Source organism: Copidosoma floridanum, unplaced genomic scaffold, assembly GCF_036245765.1.
Source record: "Copidosoma floridanum isolate Cflo_tuat_1 unplaced genomic scaffold, Cflo_Japanese_pri ptg000019l, whole genome shotgun sequence".
NCBI classification, from domain to species: Eukaryota; Metazoa; Arthropoda; class Insecta; order Hymenoptera; family Encyrtidae; genus Copidosoma; species Copidosoma floridanum.
This window is the reverse complement of record NW_028321896.1, coordinates 11,020,852-11,042,170: the sequence shown is the minus strand read 5'-3', so window position 1 is coordinate 11,042,170 and position 21,319 is coordinate 11,020,852. Positions and strand designations below refer to the sequence as shown.

Sequence of the window (21,319 nt, the reverse complement as noted above, 5' to 3'; positions counted from 1 at the left end):
ATAAAATTATCAAATAATTATATTTATGTCTTAGCTAACTATTCTACTTTTTTTTATTACTAAACAAAGCATATTTTTTTTTTACAATAATAAAAATAATTTTTTTACCATGGGCGTAAAGACTTTCGGCCTTTGTGTCACTTTGCGCCCACGGGCGGACAATGTGTTTTGATTAGTGGGCCCAAAGTGTGCCCTTGATAAGAAAAATGTTGTTCGCTATTCAGGCACAAACGAACGACAGTCTCGCCCTTTGGGCGTGTGACCGTGTAAGTTGTAGTTTGCGCTCATAGTACAGAGTGTACTATTGACGTAAAATTGAATACGTAATATAAATATATAATTTGACTTGAGAATTGCAGGCTTAAGTAATGAAAATACATAGCTGTAGATAAACGATCTACTTGTTTTGCAACCCATTTTTCAAATTGCAAAGAACGTTCCTTGTAATAAATCTATTGGCAGGATCGTCATCCCTAGATGTGCTCTTGTGCGTGTCGTTCAGCTCCTTGTTACGTGCCCAGAAAGCAGTTGTCAAAGGACTCTGGGAAAATTTTTCTACTAATTCAACAGTGCTGTTATTTCTAAACAGTTCCAAGTTTCGAGGTGGTTCGAAACACTCAGGTTTATAGGAATAAAAGTTTTTATAGGAGTTTTGTAAAGCAATAAAAGAGTACACAAGATAATGCCTGTGATTCCACAGGGCTTCGTGTCCAGGAAACATATTAATCAATTCCTCATTGAACATGCAGTCCTCTGTCCAATAGGATAGATTTATTAACGTCTGTTCGTATTTTACACCTGGGCATTCTTTAGGATTTACTTTGTGCAACACATTCAGCACCTGTTCACAAGTAGCGTCGTGCAAGATGTAATTGTTGTTTTTATTTTTCACACAAAAGTTATTGATGATTTCTCGACGTCTCGTTAAAATTTCTGATGGAGGTATTGGCTGTTTTGGGTGTTGCTTTTGCACGAGTAACTTTCTCAACAGAAACTGCCTGTATGAAAAGCCACTGTAATCTGAAATATGGCTATTACACCATCTGGTCGATTCCTCCCACTCATTTTCTAAAATACTATAAAATCTACTGGCACACAGTGATTCCAGCATCAAGAGTACCTGCTGTCTGTGACTCCAAGCATGACTGTTATTCTTATACCTTTCAGCTGCCATAGATGTCACCTGGAATTCATTGCGTAACAAAGTCTCTGCATCACTAGTCAAATCTTTGCCATCCATCAGCATAAGCTTCAGAAGCCATCGCCTGTATGAAAAGATTTCAAAGCACTTGGCTTTGTCATAGAGCACAATACTTAAAAACCGCAACTCTTCCTGGGGATTGAGCCTGCCATTTTTAACAAACTCCCTTCTCATGTTCCAAAAGGTTGTAACGTCAGGATTGAGCAAAAGAGCTCCCAGCAGCCATCGTGTGACTAATGCTGGCTCTTCTCTGTGATAAGATTGCCTCAAGTTCAACAAACGATTGTAAACATGACAGTAAAGAGGCTTAACGCACCAAGAAGCCAAGCCCAAGGCATTCTCTTCGTGAAGCACTGGTGATTTGTTTTCGTTGTCTTCTGCTGGAAAGATGCCAAAGCTCTCGAGGTTCGGATCTTTTTTCAACACGTTTTCAATTTCGGATAAAATTTTTTCTGCGGCAGGAAATACGTCTTCTTGCATTATTGCTATGCAAATTGAGACTTGATCATAGGAACTTACAAGTGCTTATTCACCTGTGAATGAAAATAAATTTTTTTTTTAATGACATAAATAAGTACTTCCATGACAACCATGTCAAACTAACCTACGAAAATAATGACAAAAAATATAATCGTCTGCTATAAGCGAAGGTATATGTGGAACACACTGCACCGACGACCGCGACTGCAGCGATGACTTTCCTCCACGTAAGTATTTCTTACTAGCACTGTAGTTTCAACTCTTGGTAGCGCAATTAATCATAAAAAAAAAAAATCAAATCATCGTAAACACAATGCACAAGCACAACCAACAACACACTATATGTTCTACATTCTACATACTTTTTTTTGCTATTGTTTTGCCTTTGCTAATACTGCTGCAGCATCTGTAAAATTATCTTTAGTTATCTTATCTGAATCTACGATGTAGATCTATAGGATTATTTATGCAATTTCTTCAAAACTTGAGTTCACAACCAGACAGCTATGTCTCAACTCACAGTCGATACACATACAAATAAACTGCAGAATTGTTTAAAAATTAAAAACATTGTTGTCCCAAAAATGGTGGAGCCAATCGGTGACTTTCGGTACAGTCGGTACAGAACTTTCGGACACTTCAATCCACTCTACTATAGTTGACACTGACCTGACAGTAACGTAGAGCGCAAATTTGAATTACTTGCTGGTGACGATTGCGGAAAACACCCCAAGCGGCGTTACCACCACGACCTACGTAACTTTACAGCTTCTGATTTTATCATTCTGGTAAAGAGAGCACGGTGTAAGATGTACGTGAAGTTATGTGTAGTAATTAAAGTAATTACTACTAAACTTGCCGCAAACAGCACAAACCACGTCAACTTTTTATTATCTATCTATAAGATTCGTTGCGGCTGGTTTATAATTAGTAAAGTGACTTTACTGTAAGTAGCAATAATCATTTTGGATCAGCGCCATCTAGCGGTCTTTATTTTTTGGCCAAAAGTGGCTCCTAAAATTCTCAATCAGAGCATTCAGGATTAGAGCCATTTAGTCAATTACAAACCAGCCGCAACTCATGATGAAGCTATAAAATGAAAAAATAACAATACGTGTGTTTTAGGCGGCAAGTTAACAATCCATCTTATGCTTGAAAATTTATCTTCAAAAGTACAAACACATAGGAGGTCGATTTTTTGGTAGAAAATAGATTGTTAACTTGCCGCCTAATACACACGTACTGTTATTTTTTCATTTTATAGCTTCATCATGAGTTGCGGCTGGTTTATTATTAACTAAATGGCTCTAATCCTGAATGCTCTGATTGAGAATTTTAGGAGCTACTTTTGGCCAAAAAATAAAGACCGCTAGATGGCGCTGATCCAAAATAATTATTGCTACTTACAGTAAAGTCACTTTATTAGTTATAAACCAGCCGCAAATAATCTTATAAATAGATGATAAATAGTTAACATTTTTTATGCTACTTGCGGCAAGTTTCTACATCAATATTCTACTTATCTTAAATGGCTCATAAAATCGACAATATTTACAAAATTACAATACTCTTGACCTTTTACCATTAACTCATGTAAGCACAAATTCATCAGTCCATTAAAGAGACAACCGAAGAAAAAAGGCCTGAAAAAGAAGCACAGTCACACGAAAAGTCTCATATAAGAATGGAGCATTGGATCTCACTTGATCAGAGAAGGTTGGGTTCTTTGTTTACTTATAACACTTAATATTTACATCTCTGTAATAAATGTATTTTTCAATTAGTGAGATCCGATGCTCCATTCCTAGGAGACTCTTCCTGTGGCTGCTTCTCATTAAGACCTTTTTTCTTCAGTTGTCTCTTTTCGACTGATTAATTTACGTGTATATTTGATCGTGATTTACGATTTCTGTAACACAAACTTTGTTATGTACATATTATATAAGTTAACTGTTTATGGGAAATCTAAAGTTGAAGGGCTGTTCTTTCATTAGTTAATGGTAAAAAGTCAAGAGTATTGTAATTTTATAAATATTGTCGATTTTATGAGCCATATAAGATAAGTAGAATATTGATAGTTTTGGAGGTCGATTTTTAGGTAAAAGATAAATTGTAAAGCAATTTAAATTAAGTGAGATCCAATGCTCCATTTTTAGGAGACCCTCCCTGTGTAACTGGACTTATTTTTTAAACTTTTTTTCTTTAGCTGTCTCTTTTGGACTTATTACTTTACGTATCTATTTAATTATTGTTCAAGATTTCTGTAACACAAATCTTGGTATGTACATATTATATAAGTTAGCTGTTTATTTAAACTAGAAAGTTAAAGGGCTGTGCTTCCACGAGTTAATGATAAAAGGTCTAAAGTATTTTAATTTTGTAAGTATGGTAGATTTTGTAAGCCGTATAAGATAAGTGGAATATTTATACTTTTCAGGGTCCGTTTACAGGTAAAAGACATATTGTAAACTTGCCGCAAGTAGCACAAAAAATGTTAACTTTTTATTATCTATTTACAAGATTATTTGCGGCTGGTTTATAACTAATAAAGTGACTTTACTGTAAGTAGCAATAATTATTTTGGATCAGCGCCATCTAGCGGTCTTTATTTTTTGGCCAAAAGTGGCTCCTAAAATTCTCAATCAGAGCATTCAGGATTAGAGCCATTTAGTCAATTACAAACCAGCCGCAACTCATGATGAAGCTATAAAATGAAAAAATAACGATACGTGTGTTTTAGGCGGCAAGTTAACAATCCATCTTATGCTTGAAAATTTATCTTCAAAAGTACAAACACATAGGAGGTCGATTTTTTGGTAGAAAATAGATTGTTAACTTGCCGCCTAATACACACGTACTGTTATTTTTTCATTTTATAGCTTCATCATGAGTTGCGGCTGGTTTATTATTAACTAAATGGCTCTAATCCTGAATGCTCTGATTGAGAATTTTAGGAGCCACTTTTGGCCAAAAAATAAAGACCGCTAGATGGCGCTGATCCAAAATAATTATTGCTACTTACAGTAAAGTCACTTTATTAGTTATAAACCAGCCGCAAATAATCTTGTAAATAGATAATAAAAAGTTAACATTTTTTGTGCTACTTGCGGCAAGTTTACAATATGTCTTTTACCTGTAAACGGACCCTGAAAAGTATAAATATTCCACTTATCTTATACGGCTTACAAAATCTACCATACTTACAAAATTAAAATACTTTAGACCTTTTATCATTAACTCGTGGAAGCACAGCCCTTTAACTTTCTAGTTTAAATAAACAGCTAACTTATATAATATGTACATACCAAGATTTGTGTTACAGAAATCTTGAACAATAATTAAATAGATACGTAAAGTAATAAGTCCAAAAGAGACAGCTAAAGAAAAAAAGTTTAAAAAATAAGTCCAGTTACACAGGGAGGGTCTCCTAAAAATGGAGCATTGGATCTCACTTAATTTAAATTGCTTTACAATTTATCTTTTACCTAAAAATCGACCTCCAAAACTATCAATATTCTACTTATCTTATATGGCTCATAAAATCGACAATATTTATAAAATTACAATACTCTTGACTTTTTACCATTAACTAATGAAAGAACAGCCCTTCAACTTTAGATTTCCAATAAACAGTTAACTTATATAAGATGTACATAACAAAATTTGTGTTACAGAAATCGTAAATCAGGATCAAATATACACGTAAATTAATCAGTCGAAAAGAGACAACTGAAGAAAAAAGGTCTTAATGAGAAGCAGCCACAGGAAGAGTCTCCTAGGAATGGAGCATCGGATCTCACTAATTGAAAAATACATTTATTACAGAGATGTAAATATTAAGTGTTATAAGTAAACAAAGAACCCAACCTTCTCTGATCAAGTGAGATCCAATGCTCCATTCTTATATGAGACTTTTCGTGTGACTGTGCTTCTTTTTCAGGCCTTTTTTCTTCGGTTGTCTCTTTAATGGACTGATGAATTTGTGCTTACATGAGTTAATAATAAAAGGTCAAGAGTATTGTAATTTTGTAAATATTGTCGATTTTATGAGCCATTTAAGATAAGTAGAATATTGATGTAGAAACTTGCCGCAAGTAGCATAAAAAATGTTAACTATTTATCATCTATTTATAAGATTATTTGCGGCTGGTTTATAACTAATAAAGTGACTTTACTGTAAGTAGCATGTAGCAATAATTATTTTGGATCAGCGCCATCTAGCGGTCTTTATTTTTTGGCCAAAAGTAGCTCCTAAAATTCTCAATCAGAGCATTCAGGATTAGAGCCATTTAGTTAATAATAAACCAGCCGCAACTCATGATGAAGCTATAAAATGAAAAAATAACAGTACGTGTGTATTAGGCGGCAAGTTAACAATCTATTTTCTACCAAAAAATCGACCTCCTATGTGTTTGTACTTTTGAAGATAAATTTTCAAGCATAAGATGAATTGTTAACTTGCCGCCTAAAACACACGTATTGTTATTTTTTCATTTTATAGCTTCATCATGAGTTGCGGCTGGTTTGTAATTGACTAAATGGCTCTAATCCTGAATGCTCTGATTGAGAATTTTAGGAGCCACTTTTGGCCAAAAAATAAAGACCGCTAGATGGCGCTGATCCAAAATAATTATTGCTACTTACAGTAAAGTCACTTTATTACTTATAAACCAGCCGCAACGAATCTTATAGATAGATAATGAAAAGTTAACATTTTTTGTGCTACTTGCGGCAAGTTTACTATATGTCTTTTACCTGTAAATGGACCCTGAAAAGTATAAATATTCCACTTATCTTATACTTATGACTTATAAAATCGATCATATTTACAAAATTACAATACTTTAGACCTTTTACCATTAACTAATGAAAGAACAGCCCTTTAACTTTCTATTTTAATTTAACAGTTAACTTATATAGTATATACACAGCAAAATTTGTGTTACAGAAATCTTGAATAACGATTAAATATACACATGAATTAATCAGTTTAAAAGAGACAACTGAGGAAAAAAGGCCTAAAAAAGAAGCGCAGTCACACGAAGAGTCTCCTAAGAATGGAGCATTGAACATGTACTTGCGTGTTTACAAACAGTGCGTAGCAGACATGCTATTTTATAACCTCTTGAAAACAGCTAAATTGTATATCTTTTCTGTAAAAAATGTCTGTTTTGGGCACAATAACAAATGTGCACATAAGAAAACTCGGTTCGTAAGAAAAAATTTGTCTAATTTTAGTCTAAATTACATTTAAACAGTTGTACACTCTGTGCGTGTGGTTTTTTGATGTTTGTTTGTTTTTGTTGATATTGCTCTCTGTGTGTGTATGTTGGTGATGAGAATTATAAATTTTTATTGACTCAATTTTTTTATGAGCATTGTTTTTTTCAAGATCATCAAATTCACGAGATTCGACTCAGAGCTCTAGATAATGTAGTTTCGAAGTTAGATCTTGGCTTTGAATGCGACTGCAGTGCTGTCAAAAAAGAACTGCTTGTCAAACTTTTTAAATGGTTTTCAACTGAACCCCTTTCTGAGGAGGCAAAAGTACTGGACTTGATGATAAGGCTTATTAAGGTAAATTAATTTTTTTAATATCCTGGGTCTATTTGCACTAAATCCACGTAAATATGTGGATGTAAGGCTGTAATATTCACGTAAACGTGGATATAATGTTTATAATACCCTACGTAATTAACAATGGTACTATCCACACACCCCGTTTTCTGTACTGAATGATATCCACGTATTTACGTTAATTTGGTGCGAATAGACCCAGCGTTTGAAATGAACAAATTTGTAACAAAAAAAATTATACATTTGCTCATTTTAGTCAGATAATGGCAATTATTTGAACTCTTTTGGAAGAGGCAAATTTCTACATGAGCTGAAGAGCTTACGACTGAAATTACATTCAAAATGGCATGATAAATTAAAAATTATGGAAGAAATAGCATCCGATCTGAATAAACGTTTAGAAAATTATGAGGTATGTACACAGCTGTATGTTATTAATTTTTCAATCACTACAGTTACCATACGATTAGTATATACTTTATGTTATCTCATGCAGGAAGTACCAGCTCTTAACAATAAAATTACAAATACCAAGCATCAGTATCAAAGTACGCATAATATTTCAGAAACTGATAGCTTTTCTGCTGTGTCTCCGTTGGATGGGTAAATTAATTTTTAAGTGATATGTAGTTTTTTTTCACAGGCTGGAATAAAACGTGTAATAATATAATTCTTTAGTTCTTTGCCATTCGACTTGACGACGAATGATGGAGATACTATCCAAAATGATGTACCTAAAAGGTCAGACAGTAGTATAAAGTGGTTAGTTATGCCATGGCAAGTATTGGTTAAATCAGATCAAGGAATACTCGCCCAATTGGAAAATGGCTTGTGCAATTCCATCGATGTCAATAAAAAAATTACCAATTGCCAATTTATTACAAACGTTATTTTACAAGATTTTGCAGCTGAAATTTTCCTACACCGACCAACAACTGTTCATGTAATATGTTTAAAATTTAAATTATGCATAAATTTTCAATAAAAATAATCCTAACACATTTTTTAGGTTCTATTAAATCTTCTAGATTCTTATAAAGAGGAATGTACTCAAGAGTCACAAAATTTAATTATAGCAGTATTAAAAACTCTGTACAAACTAACTCGCGCCCTTAGATTTAGAATAAATTATTACTGTGATCCAAGCATAGCACATAAACCTCAGAAGGTACTTATTTAATTATGTCAAGGATTGTTTTTCAACTCAGGCTCAATAAAATTGATTTTTTTAGGTTTTATTGAGAAATTTTCAAGATGAAGATGACGAATCTGACCAAAGAATGAACGAAGATCAAGAGTATCTTGATCAAAACTACCATCCAAGCCAAATACCAGAAGTAAGAACATGCTTAAACAATATTTGAGGATTTCTATTTTCTTTTATTTATAATTTATCTAACTTTTCAGAGAGAATGTACTCGAAGTCCTAACTTGATGGTAGATTTTGAAGAAGAATCTGTGCTACAGTTGCAACAAATGTTTATTCCAAATTATTGTACAGAAACTCTCATAAACATACTCAAGTTGGTAAATATCCCCAGTGAATCGGATCGTCCATTAAAGATAATAAGATATATTGCAGATTTAGTGTATGATCTAGATCAGTTACTTATAGTCAGTGTCATGCCAACAGTATGGTTTTGTAATGATAACACTGCTTTGAACATTCAAGATAGTATTAAAATAGTGTTTGAACTACTAAGTGAAATTTTAGATTATTTTGGTCAATTCCCTCATGTGGACTATCACAGAGTAACTTACATATATTTTTTATGGCTATCAGTCAAGCTAATTGGCAATATTGTTCCATTAGAAGTAGCTGATCAAGTAATACCAAATAAAATGAAACTGTCCATGAGTACTGCACTCATGGATGCTCCCATTTATTTGATGTATAAGCCATTGCACGTAACTTTGCAACAATATGCTAGGGTAATATACCAGTTCCATTTATGTTTGATATTTGTAAAATGCAAATTTCATAGCCGTCTTTCTTATTACAGAGATTTCGTGGTTCTAAAGAGTCTGCTTTAGTGAAGTTGTTGGATGAAACGCGGTTGATTACAAAATCGATGAAATCTGCAATATCTTTGATGAAAGCTTTTAAGGAGCAAACTTACTCTGAAGAATTGAAAGTAGTTTACTCATCAAAACTTAGTTTGGTGTATCACAAAAATTTTAAATTGATAAGGAAGTTTATGATTTTGGCGCAAAATAAGATTGGTTACAAATTAAGTTCAGAAGACAAAGAAATAACAACAAAAATGTTGCTTGCACTTCTTGCTCATAGTGACGGCGATGTTCAAGAAGTGACGTATTACGAGTGCCACTGTTTGGTCTCTGCAATTTTTACAGATTTAAATGCTAGATATAGTTGGAAAAATTTAATATTTTTATTGGAGTCCGCTGTATTGACAGAAATAATTTGTTACGGAGTGACGCATGAAAATGAAAAGGTAATAAATACTGAAGAATTTTTTAAAATTATTTTGAGCAACGTGTAACGATTACAATACTTTTAGATTCAAAAAATGGCGGAAGAAATTTTGCTATTTTTGTTAAAAGGAAAAGTCGAATTAACTGAATCTGGATGGTTAAAGTTCTTAGAAGCACTGATTCCTGTCCTTCCACTTTTACAATGTCTAGCGAATCCAGCATCTCCACTAGGAAAATTCATAATAAAAATGCTAGATCCCGACATGTCTTCTACATTAAAACTTCCGTTTATAGAGGTATTATAAATTACTGCACTTTGATCATGTCGACGCTATGTACGCTTGCAAATTTTATTTCCATAGGTTCTGAGAGGAAACATCAGATTATTGTTTTCTCAAATTTCCGACGCGAGAGAAGAAGCGATTTGCAGAATATTTTGGCTTCTCGGGCAAGAAAAAGATTCAGCTTCAAAGTTACCACGTCTTTCTACACTACATGGTCTTCCTCTTAGTTCGATTTTTGCCATCGACAAACAAGTATCTTTCAAACGATCTGAAGGACATTATCCGGTAATATGATAAAGCATTGTATTGTATTAAAACAATAAGATTTTTTTGCAATGTGATTTCGTCCATAATCCTGTAACTATTACAGAAAAGTAATCTTGTTTCGACGCTTGAAATGTTGAGAACGTCAAACATAGAACCAAAAGTAAGAAAGTCAGCATTGGTGCAAATTAGCGTGTTGGTAACAGACCAATCGTTGCACAAGGTATTCATTACGGAAAATGGCTTAAAAATTATATTGGATATTTTTTCAAAAGCTCTGGTAATAATGTTTACCTTTGATAAATGAGTACGAGCTTTGATCTAGATTTTTCTTACCAAAAAATATTTTTTCAGATCGAGAGAGAGTTTTCTGACTATCCAGACTCAGTGATACCGATAATAACAATCTTAAAACATCTCGTATCTTCCGAAAACTCTGTGAGAATCGAACTATCCAATCGAATAGACGTTTATAACAATATTTTGAGAAGCCTATTTTTATTTTCTAACAACGAGTGCATCAAAAATGACGCTACGCACCTTTTGGCACTGCTTCTTTATAGCGGATACATAATGAGACTTACAGAACGAACTCCCAATAACCCATACAATATATCATTGCCGCACATAATTACGATCTACATGCGACTTCCATTTACATGTAAGGCCCATTGGAAAACTAGTGTTCACAGAAGATCAGACATCTCAAGTATGTTCCCATACCAATGTAAAAACTTGGAATTATCAATTCTATTTTTAAAACTAAACGTTCATGTATTCCCGTAGTTTCGCATAGGAGCAACGTGATTGCTTCAACGTTTCTCAGACAGTACTGGGCTTGGCAATGGAATGACGGTGAGAAGATACTGTGGAAAAAATGGGAAGACATCAACGATCCAATGATTATGCAAAACTTAATGCTCAGAGAGACCGAGCTCGCATGTTTGAGCTTCACTTCGTTACATTTTTATTCGCAGCGTCAATTGTTTAGCATTCAAAATTCCATCACTCACAAGGGGGTGTTTTGTGCAATAGATTATCTTACAATGTGAGATTCTGAGCTACAGAATTTTTGCAAAAACAAAAAAAAAAAGTAATTTAAAAACAATTTCACCGATTATTTGTGAATTTTTAGGTATTTAAAATTGTGCCATTTAATTAATTACGAGAACTTTGAAAACGTGGTAAGGCTTCCATGGGAAAACACTTTCGAGCGCTTCCTGCAAGCTCATCCAAACAACAAAGACGATTACGAATTGTTCGACAGCGTTCTCAATTTCCTTCATTTGTACTTAAAAACAACAAATAGTGGTAATTTGTCAACTTTTACCCCTGACGTACTAGAAACGTTACCATTTTATCGGTAAAATTGAACGAAACTACATGATTAATGTTTTTTCAGACGAGGCAACGTGGGTTTTCAAAGCTGTTAAAAAAATGATGAAATCGTTTGACGATTGGATTCAGAGCTCGGGACCCAATAGCGGAAACGTTCATCAGTCGATGCTCAAGCTGACACGTGCTTGTTCGCTGATCGACACGGAGGAAAACGAGGAATCGCAAAGGGCGTGGATTAGTTTCGTCCAGCTCACGGTGTCTCACGTATTCAGTGACGAATTTTATAATCTAGGTGGGTACTATCTTTCAATATTTGGAGAAATTAGCGATGATTATTAATTTTTTCCACACATCTTAGCTTTTTTGGAATGGGTATTGTCCACGTTGACGTACGTGATTGTTAAATGCCAATGGAAGAATAACGAAGAGCTGCTCATGTCCGTCGGTACAGCTCTCATTCAGCTGGTGGTGTCCTTCTCCAGAGAAGGCAGTTTTAGTTTCAAGGGGCTGACCAACGTCAGGAATTGCATGATCAGCTTGAATCACGTACTCTACCAAATGCAAAACAGCTTGACTAAAAACGTAAGTACGACTTTTGTTACTCATAACTGATCTCCCTACTCCCTGGCGTTGTCTCCCGAAAAAATGTTTTTTCTTTCCAAAGCACTGGATAAAATTCTGGTACGGCACGGATACGCGAGACGACCGGCGAATGGCTTCCCTCACCTGGCTGCCTCTGATATGGCGCAGCCGCGATCCTCTGATCCGAGCTTCGGCGCTCCAGCTCCTCGCCAGCTTGATCAACGGCCCGCACACAGCCTTGCAACTGCTCAACGCCATAGATTCAACGCCAGAAGCTCTGTGCTACGAGCTGCTTTACTTCGTCACGTGCCGGGACGAGGCGTGTATCGTGAAGGAGTACGCTTGCCTCGCGATGAGCCACCTCATCAAGAACTCCTCGACGGTCGCGTTCCAATACGTAAGCTCTCTGTTGTACAGCCGTTATTTTGGGTAACGAAATTTTTTTGTGAATCCTTTTTTTTTTTTAGCTTGACGGATTAAATCCCAGTGCAATGTTGTCTTATGTGAAGGAGAACAACGTGTACCAAGAGATCGCGGCAATGTGCGCCAACTGTTACATGCTGGCGACTTTGGATGTTGATGTATCCGAAAGCTCGGAAAACGGCGGCACGCAGACGCAATCTCTAGCCAGCAGTCGCACAGCTACTAGCGTTTCTACGGTGCCGAAGACCATTTATTATTTGTACAATAGTCCCGAGGATATTCAAGGACGTGAGTCGAACGACGAGTGGTCATTTTAATTTCCGTTTGTTTTCAACCAATTGCATTTTTTAGATTCCGAAAATATCGATGACGATCAAATGGAATTTATAACTACCCCTTCGATGATCACGTCGTTGTGCTCAATGCTCAATTATTTAATCGACATTGGTAGACAAGAAGTTATACGTGAAATTTTTGAAAACTCAGTTCACAAGCATCTTATAGGGTATGTTCAAATTTTCTGTTTCCCTTATTTTGGAGTTTAAAATGATGGCGAGATCGTTCGTTTAGGTGCTTTGGAGAGATACCGAAAAGTATAAGCGGCAAGTGTCATTTGGAGCACTACAGCAACGTGTTGGAAATGTACACGAAACTCTGCACTGTACTCACGGATTGCATCATTAACAGTCCCGAGTTTGCATCGATAGTCACCTTTTCTCCGGAATTCATTCGCCACTTGTTCGATTTATTGAACGAAGATCTGTACTGTAAGTATCCTGAAATTAAACTACTCGACGACTCATAAGCATAAAATACTTCTTCAGTTACAGACAGTCCGACATTAGTTTATTTGCGCAATCAGTTGGGCACTGAAATCTTAAAGTTCTTAGTTTCTCTGACTTTGACCGAAAATCAGCACTCGGATGCAGTTCAGATCGCTCTAAGTACTTGCAACATTGAAGTTTTTGCGAATATGCTGTATCACATGATAAAGAACAACAAGGGCGAGCTCGGAATGAGCGCGATCGGTTTTCTGACATTTTTACTGTCTATCGAGATGCAAAAGCAGCTGGATGATGACAAATCTGGTTTCCTAAGGGACGCACTAGATACGAAATTTCCATCCGCAAAATCGACTGGGTGCTGGAACAGCGAACTGCAAGCCCCTCGGACAGCCAACAAGGAGCCAAAAGCATCGCCGCCCAGGAGAGTTGGCAAAAATAAAAATCCGACCAGCAATCGTGAATTGCACATTGGGGCTGAAATTTGCAAGGAGCTCATGGTTCTGTACGTGGCGCTCAATCACACGAAACTGATCAAGAAGACCGCGCTGTTAAAGGACAAAAATGTGGTTACCTTGGCACTTTCGAATCTATTAAGTGTCTCCGTGGAGGCCAAGAAGCTGGCGATCGAAGAAAATTTTCCCGCTACCTGTTTCATGGTCTTGAAGGAAATTTACGTCAAGCTGAATTCCATTCCGATTCAAACGTACAAAACGCAAATCGAGCAGAAAAAGGTAAGAGTATCTCGTGTATCGCTTACGGATGCTAAATTTTTATCAGAGTTTACCTACTGCTTTTTGTCAGTCCTGTAAATTACATCACCAAAGTAAACAGGATCGAGAACACGTGGATTTTCCCAATTTTTTCCTCCTAATATCTTAATGTGAAGATGACAACGCCGAGCCACGTGTTGTCGTGACAGCCTGTTCCACATCAAGTTTCATTTTTACTCACCTTTCTCTGCTGCAGGTTAATCCTTTGATAATGGAGGTCGATTCATTGTACGTGATGCTAATGAACTTCATGTACGATAGCAAAGAGGCCAAAGAAATTTTTGCCAAGGCCGGTTTGGCTGACGTCGTTCACAAATTATGGGCCTATACGTCGATGAACAGACAAACACTCGTCACCAGCTTGAAGCTGCTTTCTAATTTCACCTCGGATTGCTTGGAAGGTAAGAGATTTAAAAGCGTCGATGAGAAAGATATTCTTGATTAACTTTTACATTAAGACTTCAGTGATTTTTTTTTTTTTTTCCTCTTCCCTTGTATGCTAATCATGTAACATTTAATACATTACTAGCCATACGTCATCGGAGTTAACTTTAAAGATATCGAGACTTTTTTTTCTCGTACTTCTCTAAAAAAAAAAAAAACCCAATTACGTTTGAAAATGCATACGCAAATGGTAATCCTGTTGTAAAAAAGTGGGCATTTCACGCATTAGTCCGTGGCCTGAAAAAAAATGATCAAAGAACAATGGTGTTTTCCTCGGTTTTTTGCAGCTTCACAGTCATTGCCTCTGACGACGGTAACGCCGGGCGTAGGATTGAGAAAAACCCCGAATTCCATATCGTTGGTTCACGTCATTGTACAATTGGTCATTAAAGAAATCGACTCGATCGGGCGTAATTTTAATTCTCAAAAGCTAAGCCTGGCTCTGCAGGTATTAAGGAATGCAATCCACAATCACGACTGTCGCGTCGTCATATCAAAGGTAATTTGCGCAATTTTTAATTTAGCTCACAATACTTTGTGCAACTGCATTTCATCAAGTTGATGGTTGATAAACAAAAATAAATTTCTCACCATTATCGCTATGTTGATGAAATTAATAAAAAAAAAAATTTTTCTAAATAGAGATTAAATGAATAAATTTAACTTGTTTGCGACCCAACATTGACGCACGATCTTTATATGCGATTTTTGACTAGCTCAATGCGTCTCGTCAATGTCGCAATTCGCTTAATTCTACGCTCTATTTTTGCCGCAGAGCAATCTCTTGCAATTTTTCACAAAGATTCATCCTTCCACGACCAAGAGAACAAAACTCTGGCAAGTGGTGGAGCTCCATTGCCTCGAATTTTTATTAGACTTTACGTTTTACGAGGAAGGTCAAATGAGCGTCTCCAAGGTACGTTGTCTTTTTGTTTTATCATTCGTTAAACCAGCTTTTTGGATGGTATTGTTACACGCACTTGACGCATACATGACAAGCGATTAAAACAACCGATTCGAAGTGATTTTTTAATTTTTTATTCCAAAAATCGTTGTGCAAATATCTTCAAAAGCCTCGTTTATCGTTTAATTGCAACAATTGTATGGCTGATTATCTAATGTTAATAATTATAGGCTGTAGATAGTTTGGAAGTACTCATCACTTTAGCACGGACATCGTCTGGTCCCATAAAACAATTAGCCATGGCAACCCTTCGAAATTTAGCCTATCATCAATCCAATCGTGCGCGTCTGCTGGGTTCCGGTGAGTAATTATTAAAAAGTACTCACACTGTTTCAAATAAATTTGTTTACTGGCTTGCAAAAGGACTGCAAGGAACATCAACGAAAGTAAAAAGAAAAAAAAAAATCTGCTTCCAGCTGAATTCCTCGATCTGTTGCTGGTCTCGCTGGAAGAAGGCTCGAGAACGGAGATCGAGTCGGCGTGCTCGACGCTCTGGCCGCTGATCGGTAACAACCAGAAGGGCAAGTTGATAGCTCGAAGCGCGGGCTTTGCCAAGTGCATACAGACGGCCATCAGTAGGCTAAGGTTGCAGCTGTCTGTGCCGGATTCGGGAGCTGGAGAGCAAGAGCGGGATCTCATTCAGATACTCGAGTACGTGCTGGAGATTATGGAACCGCAGTAAGAGACTGAAGAGACGCGTTTTTTTTTTGTTTTTTTTTACCAGCAGTGACAAGACGATCGGTTTGGGTGCGTTACAAATGCACACATACGCGATCGAATTTTCCTTTTGGTGCTCTTGGTACCAATTGATTTGTAAATATATTATATGTATTTTTGTACATTAACAAACGATTTTAGACTGATTTGTCCTCGTTGATTAAATTATTGATCTACGCATGGTGTGTGCAGTGACAGCCGAGTGAAGTGTTTTACAACCATACGTTGTGTTTTTTTAGAGAATATCGATATATATCTATTTTGTGGTGATTAGCTATATAAATTTTCTACATTTTTATATATAATAAAATGTTTGTTGTAATATTACTCGAGTTAATTACATTGATTGTCTCCCAACGATGAACAATCTATTTTTTTTTTCTTTTTTTTTTTTTTTTAATCTACAAAAACAGTAATTTGGAGCCAAGTACGAGCACTGCCTGAGCTAGGATTGATCTCTTGACTTTCGTCTACCCACCCGACCTCCGTTGCAGCTTATCGAAAGCGACGACCGTCAAATAATCGCCTCTACAATGCACATACAATTATAGCGTGGGTGAGTCCCAATGAGCGCGCGAGTTCTATAAATAAAAGGCACATGCTCGCTCGCAATTTTTAATCAGCAAACAGCGTTTTTATGCTGAAATTGTAGATACGACTAGTTGGAATGTTTTTTTTTTTCAATTTACTTGAGATGCGAATACATTTTTTTTTTAAGATTTAGTTTTTTTATTTTTTTCGAGTTGAAGGACGATGCGGTGTATACGCGACTCTAACTACTTTTTGCGAGTGGACAAAATACGCGTACTTATTTTTGAGTGGCTTTTACATAAATTATTACGTTTTGAAGTCTCTGTAAAATAAAAAAAAGCCAGATGCAAAATAATCTTTTGTCTAGTTTACACACATTTGTATGCAAATGTTTAAACGAGGTTTTCAAAAATTTATTCTAAAAAAACTAAACGTTTTGTTTCCCAAAATTTTTCTTCCTATGTGCTTTATAGTTTACAAATCTGACCTGAGCATCTATTGATGCAGGAGTTAATCGTAGACACAAGTAAAAGTTCCATTGCTGTAAAAAAAAATTGAACTATTGGTTAGATGTTACCATAGACTCGAAAACGTGACCAAAAATGCCTGCACGAAAATGAATGAGGGACCGAAAAAAAAGACTTTCTGAACCATCGGAGAGTCGGTTTAGATTTTTGTAATCGCAGACGCGTCAAACTAGTTTATTTGAAATTCCACGTGTCGGTTGAATTGAAAAATTGTGCGCCTGTGCCGTTGTCATTTATTCAAGTTCTCGTAGAAAAAAGAAATACCAACTTTGCGAAAAGACAAATCAATGCGCGTAATTTATTTTACGTAATTACACATTTTCTCTATGGTGTCAAAAAAATTAACGCGCAAACAATGGTGCAAAGCAAACCAAGGAAATTAGCGTGAAACTGATAACAGCCGTGCGTTGAAATCGTTAGAAATATTGAAAAAAAAAAAAAAAAAAAAAAAAGCAACCAGCGTAAAAAAATTAATTCTCACAGCCGAGATATAAAAATTGTCGAGTGAAACATTATCGAGGAGCGAAGCCTTGGCAAAAGGACGACGTTGATATTCGTAATCTCTCTTTGCTCGAGCAACTACCAACACAAACGAACGATTCGCTTGTAAATAACATTAATTTTTTATGTACCACAAAGCACGCGTGTATTTCAATTGCTGCAACTAACTGCCTCGGGCACCGCAACGCCATCGTTACAGTTATTAATAATGGTCACGTTGACTTTGCACTTTTTAAGCTGCGTGTGCGTGCACTTTTACTATTCTTTTTTCTTCCACCGATCGAGCTGTGATTGCCAAGTGGTTTCGATTGATAAAAGATTTGTTAAATCTACATTGAAAAATGTTAGCATTTAAAATAATTACATTGCTGGAGTGGAAGAAAAATAAATGAAAAAAGAAAACCTGCGCTAGTGATCGGTTGATACCAGAACCAGAAATCGGCATAATGAAATGTGATGGAGAAATGAAAGTATGAGCATCGAAAAGAGAAGATTGCGATGAAAAAAGGAACAAAAAGAAAACAGAAAATGTAGGAAGGAAGGGAGAATTTTCGTAAAGCAGAAGAAGATCGAGAGGGTGTACATGGTAATAGGCAAATTATCGCGAACTAACGAGACGGAGTTTGCGGCCGTGGTGCAATCCCATGAGCGGCATTAATACCGCGTACAATAAATGTGTGGCAACTATATACTACGTGTGCCATGGCGAGTATGGTGATGGTGCACCGTTCGAAAGAGATCGAGGACGAGGCGCGAGGGTGCGGAGAGGAATGCGCGTGTACATGTGCGCGCGTGTGCGTGCCGACTGTGTGTACCACGTGACTACGGACGTCAAAGCTGACCTCCGGGGCTCCGGGATGGCATGTATATGACACAAGCCGCACTTTTATACATATGTACGCCCAAGCCAAGTAAATCAAAGCTTACGGCGCAAGAGAGCCGAGCAAAGCATGTCGGGCGAACGTTCTCCGACCCGGACCATGTAACAAGCCGTGCCTCTTCCTAATGGCCCTATTTACCGATTTTCTACGCGCTCTACCTATTCCCAGTTCTTTCCCACGTATACCATCATACCGTGATAAGCCGAGTAATGGTACACCTTTTCCCCGTCTTGGATTAAACCCGCCGATATTCGGTTACCTTCGACGATCGGTTTATTTATTCATTTTTTTAAAATTTTATTTCATATTTTTTTTTTTTCATCGGTAATTGCATAGCTCGGGCCAAGGATTTGCTTGTGTTACGTTCGATTCGAGCCTACACGCGCTGCATCGTTAGGTAATTTGTTGTTCAGTTTGGAGGAATTGACGTAGGCGTACATCCGCGCGTTTGTTATTCCTCACAGGAAGACTAATACGGTTTTCCTGCAACTCGTATGCTTAATTTTTATTCGAGATTTATGTGCACCAATATACAGGAAATCGTAATAATTCGAGCTGCTAAGGGAAGCAGAATGTTACGCGAGCGATGTGTGGGTGTTGTTGTTTTTTCACTTGGGGCAAGACTTCACCAACATTATTCACGTTAACGATGGTTTTTAGCATTTATTCAACTATCCGGCACCAAACTATTTTGAATATGCCAATTAGGTCCTTATAGTGCGGTGTCAGTTTATTTTTTTAAACACGCTTTTATTAAATTTTTTTTTAGGTTTAACATTTAGATACACATTTATTCAAATGAAATTTACATTTTTCAAATATCGTGCATTAAATAGGTAAAAATTTTTAATTTTTAGCCTTGTCGAATAGTAAAAAATTCTTATTAATGACACAGTTAAAAAGTGATTCAAACAATTTTCTCAATTGGTGAAACTTCAATTCTAAATAGTATCATTTTACTATAACAATATCCACGTGCGTTCAAAAAAATTTAATTTGTGTGACCTAAAAAAAAAATAAAAAAACATTTTATTTATAAAATGTTTTGTATGGATTTAAAGTTCTTTGAACCCACATGAATAAAGTGTTTGAATTGTTGGACGCTCTATAAAAAGAAGAACGAAAATAAAATCATTTAATGTCAACGCCTCCTTTTTTTGTGGGACTTCACCTTGACTTACATTTCCTCTTTCTCTAATCCGTATAACGTGAGCAATTTACGTCAAACCGACTTTCTTCGACTTCGAAATTAGAAACGTATTTCCGTTTTTTGATCCTATACTTTCAGGCCTTTACAATTAACTTTTTTTTTTTTTTTTTTTTTATCATTAGACAGCAAAATATGTTTTGTTGAACTCAAAAATTCTTAATATGATGTTTTATTTTATCATTTGTACAATACAATGAAAAATTAAAATTAAATCTTCCACTGACATACTTAATTTCAACAACAAGACATTGTACGGTTTAGCATCCAAATATTTTTACCGATTTTTATTAAAGACAAATTCATCGTGTCAAGTGCATTCCGAAAAAAGTTGTAGTATTTTTCTTTATTTAAATTTTTTGTCAAGTTCTTTTTTTAAAGTAAACTCTTCCGGACGCAGTCATTAAAAATAGTAAAAAAATTTGTTTCTTTCTCTTAAGTAATTATAGGTATAGTTTAAAAATAAATCTTGCAGATAATAGTTTTATACTTTTTTTTACCGTGGCAAATAAAATTTGTTAACCCCATAACGTTTTGAACTTAGCTCTCCAGGTGTAAAGAAATTTAATATTTTAAAGAACATGTACATTGGGTAGGTAATAATCTTACTTTTTCCAGTGGCGATAGACGTAGCAACTGTATACTTTCCGTATAGTCTTTTACGTAAATTCAGGCACTTGTTTCAATTTCCATCTGAAACAAATTAATCAATTTGATCTTTAACGCTTCACTTTCTCCTCCGTGAAAATGGTTCGTCGGAGCTTCTGTAAAATACCCAACATCATTTTATGCCGACAGTGAAAGTTTATTTCCTCACGTCATACCTCGGTGTCAAAGGTATATCTCGAATGATATTTCGTCGATTTCACGCGATTAATCACAAAAAAAAAAAAAAAACTAAAAAAAAACGCAAAGAAAGAGCGAGCGTGTGTGCAGAAGGTTTCATCGTAAGAAAAAACAAAAAAAAAATAGATTTTCATGCAAATCCCTTCGTAAAAAATGGCCAAGTATTTATCCACTTGTTACACCTGCGTCAGAAGAATAAATTATCGAAAGTCGCCATGCAAGATTTTTCCAATTCAACACGTGCCAAGTAGCATTACTGTCATTGTTAATTTACTTGTCTCTTTCCTCCAACTCTGTTTTCCTTTTCTTTTATCATTTTGAAAAATCTCCGACAATTCACACCAGAGAAACAAATCCTGGCACTTCAACTGTGTGTTTTGTCGCCTGAAAATCTCTCCATATTTTCACACAACAAATGCTTTTTTTTTTTGTTTTCATCCAACTATCCTGGATATAAACGATCTCGGCCTCTCGAAACACTTCAAATCAGCATAAAAAAGCTCAGCCTCGCGCGTCCTCTATCCACAGTCGATGGATAGAAATTTAAAAATAGCTCGCGCT

General features: G+C 35.9%; 2 protein-coding genes across 3 annotated transcripts; one reads left to right on the top strand and one right to left on the bottom strand.

Annotated features, from left to right (window-relative positions):
• Positions 1-33: 33 nt before the first annotated feature.
• On the bottom strand, positions 34-2,294 carry temp (protein prenyltransferase alpha subunit repeat-containing protein tempura). 2 transcript variants are annotated; one of them, XM_089592670.1, is made up of 3 exons: positions 2,044-2,294; positions 1,806-1,942; positions 34-1,734 (listed from the first exon to the last, which is right to left on the bottom strand). In XM_089592670.1, exon 3 carries the CDS (start codon positions 1,679-1,681, stop codon positions 398-400), a length of 1,284 nt encoding a protein of 427 aa, XP_089448796.1. In that variant the 5' UTR covers positions 1,682-1,734; positions 1,806-1,942; positions 2,044-2,294; the 3' UTR covers positions 34-397. The 2 variants fall into 2 exon arrangements, with proteins under 2 accessions (XP_089448796.1, XP_014215582.2); XM_014360096.2 differs by having other exon boundaries at positions 1,806-2,294.
• A 4,328-nt stretch (positions 2,295-6,622) lies between these two features.
• Positions 6,623-16,526, top strand: ana3 (rotatin homolog anastral spindle 3). The gene is made up of 27 exons (XM_014360089.2): positions 6,623-6,889; positions 7,074-7,258; positions 7,515-7,670; positions 7,755-7,861; positions 7,937-8,201; positions 8,268-8,426; positions 8,491-8,595; positions 8,666-9,190; positions 9,262-9,714; positions 9,781-9,990; positions 10,057-10,263; positions 10,349-10,522; positions 10,597-10,951; positions 11,029-11,290; positions 11,378-11,553; positions 11,645-11,872; positions 11,939-12,162; positions 12,245-12,559; positions 12,630-12,873; positions 12,937-13,090; positions 13,156-13,352; positions 13,410-14,101; positions 14,337-14,541; positions 14,872-15,083; positions 15,360-15,500; positions 15,719-15,848; positions 15,965-16,526. Exons 1-27 carry the CDS (start codon positions 6,844-6,846, stop codon positions 16,228-16,230), a joined length of 6,393 nt encoding a protein of 2,130 aa, XP_014215575.2. The 5' UTR covers positions 6,623-6,843; the 3' UTR covers positions 16,231-16,526.
• The last annotated feature ends 4,793 nt before the right edge of the window (positions 16,527-21,319 follow it).

Bases quoted from the DNA above. Each gene is read 5' to 3' on its own strand.
- temp (XM_014360096.2), bottom strand. From the start codon at position 1,681: ATGCAAGAAGACGTATTTCCTGCCGCAGAAAAAATTTTATCCGAAATT.
- ana3 (XM_014360089.2), top strand. From the start codon at position 6,844: ATGTCTGTTTTGGGCACAATAACAAATGTGCACATAAGAAAACTCG. The intron at 8,202-8,267 runs GTAATATGTTTA...CACATTTTTTAG, and splicing joins ACCGACCAACAACTGTTCAT to GTTCTATTAAATCTTCTAGA. The intron at 15,501-15,718 runs GTACGTTGTCTT...TAATAATTATAG, and splicing joins GTCAAATGAGCGTCTCCAAG to GCTGTAGATAGTTTGGAAGT.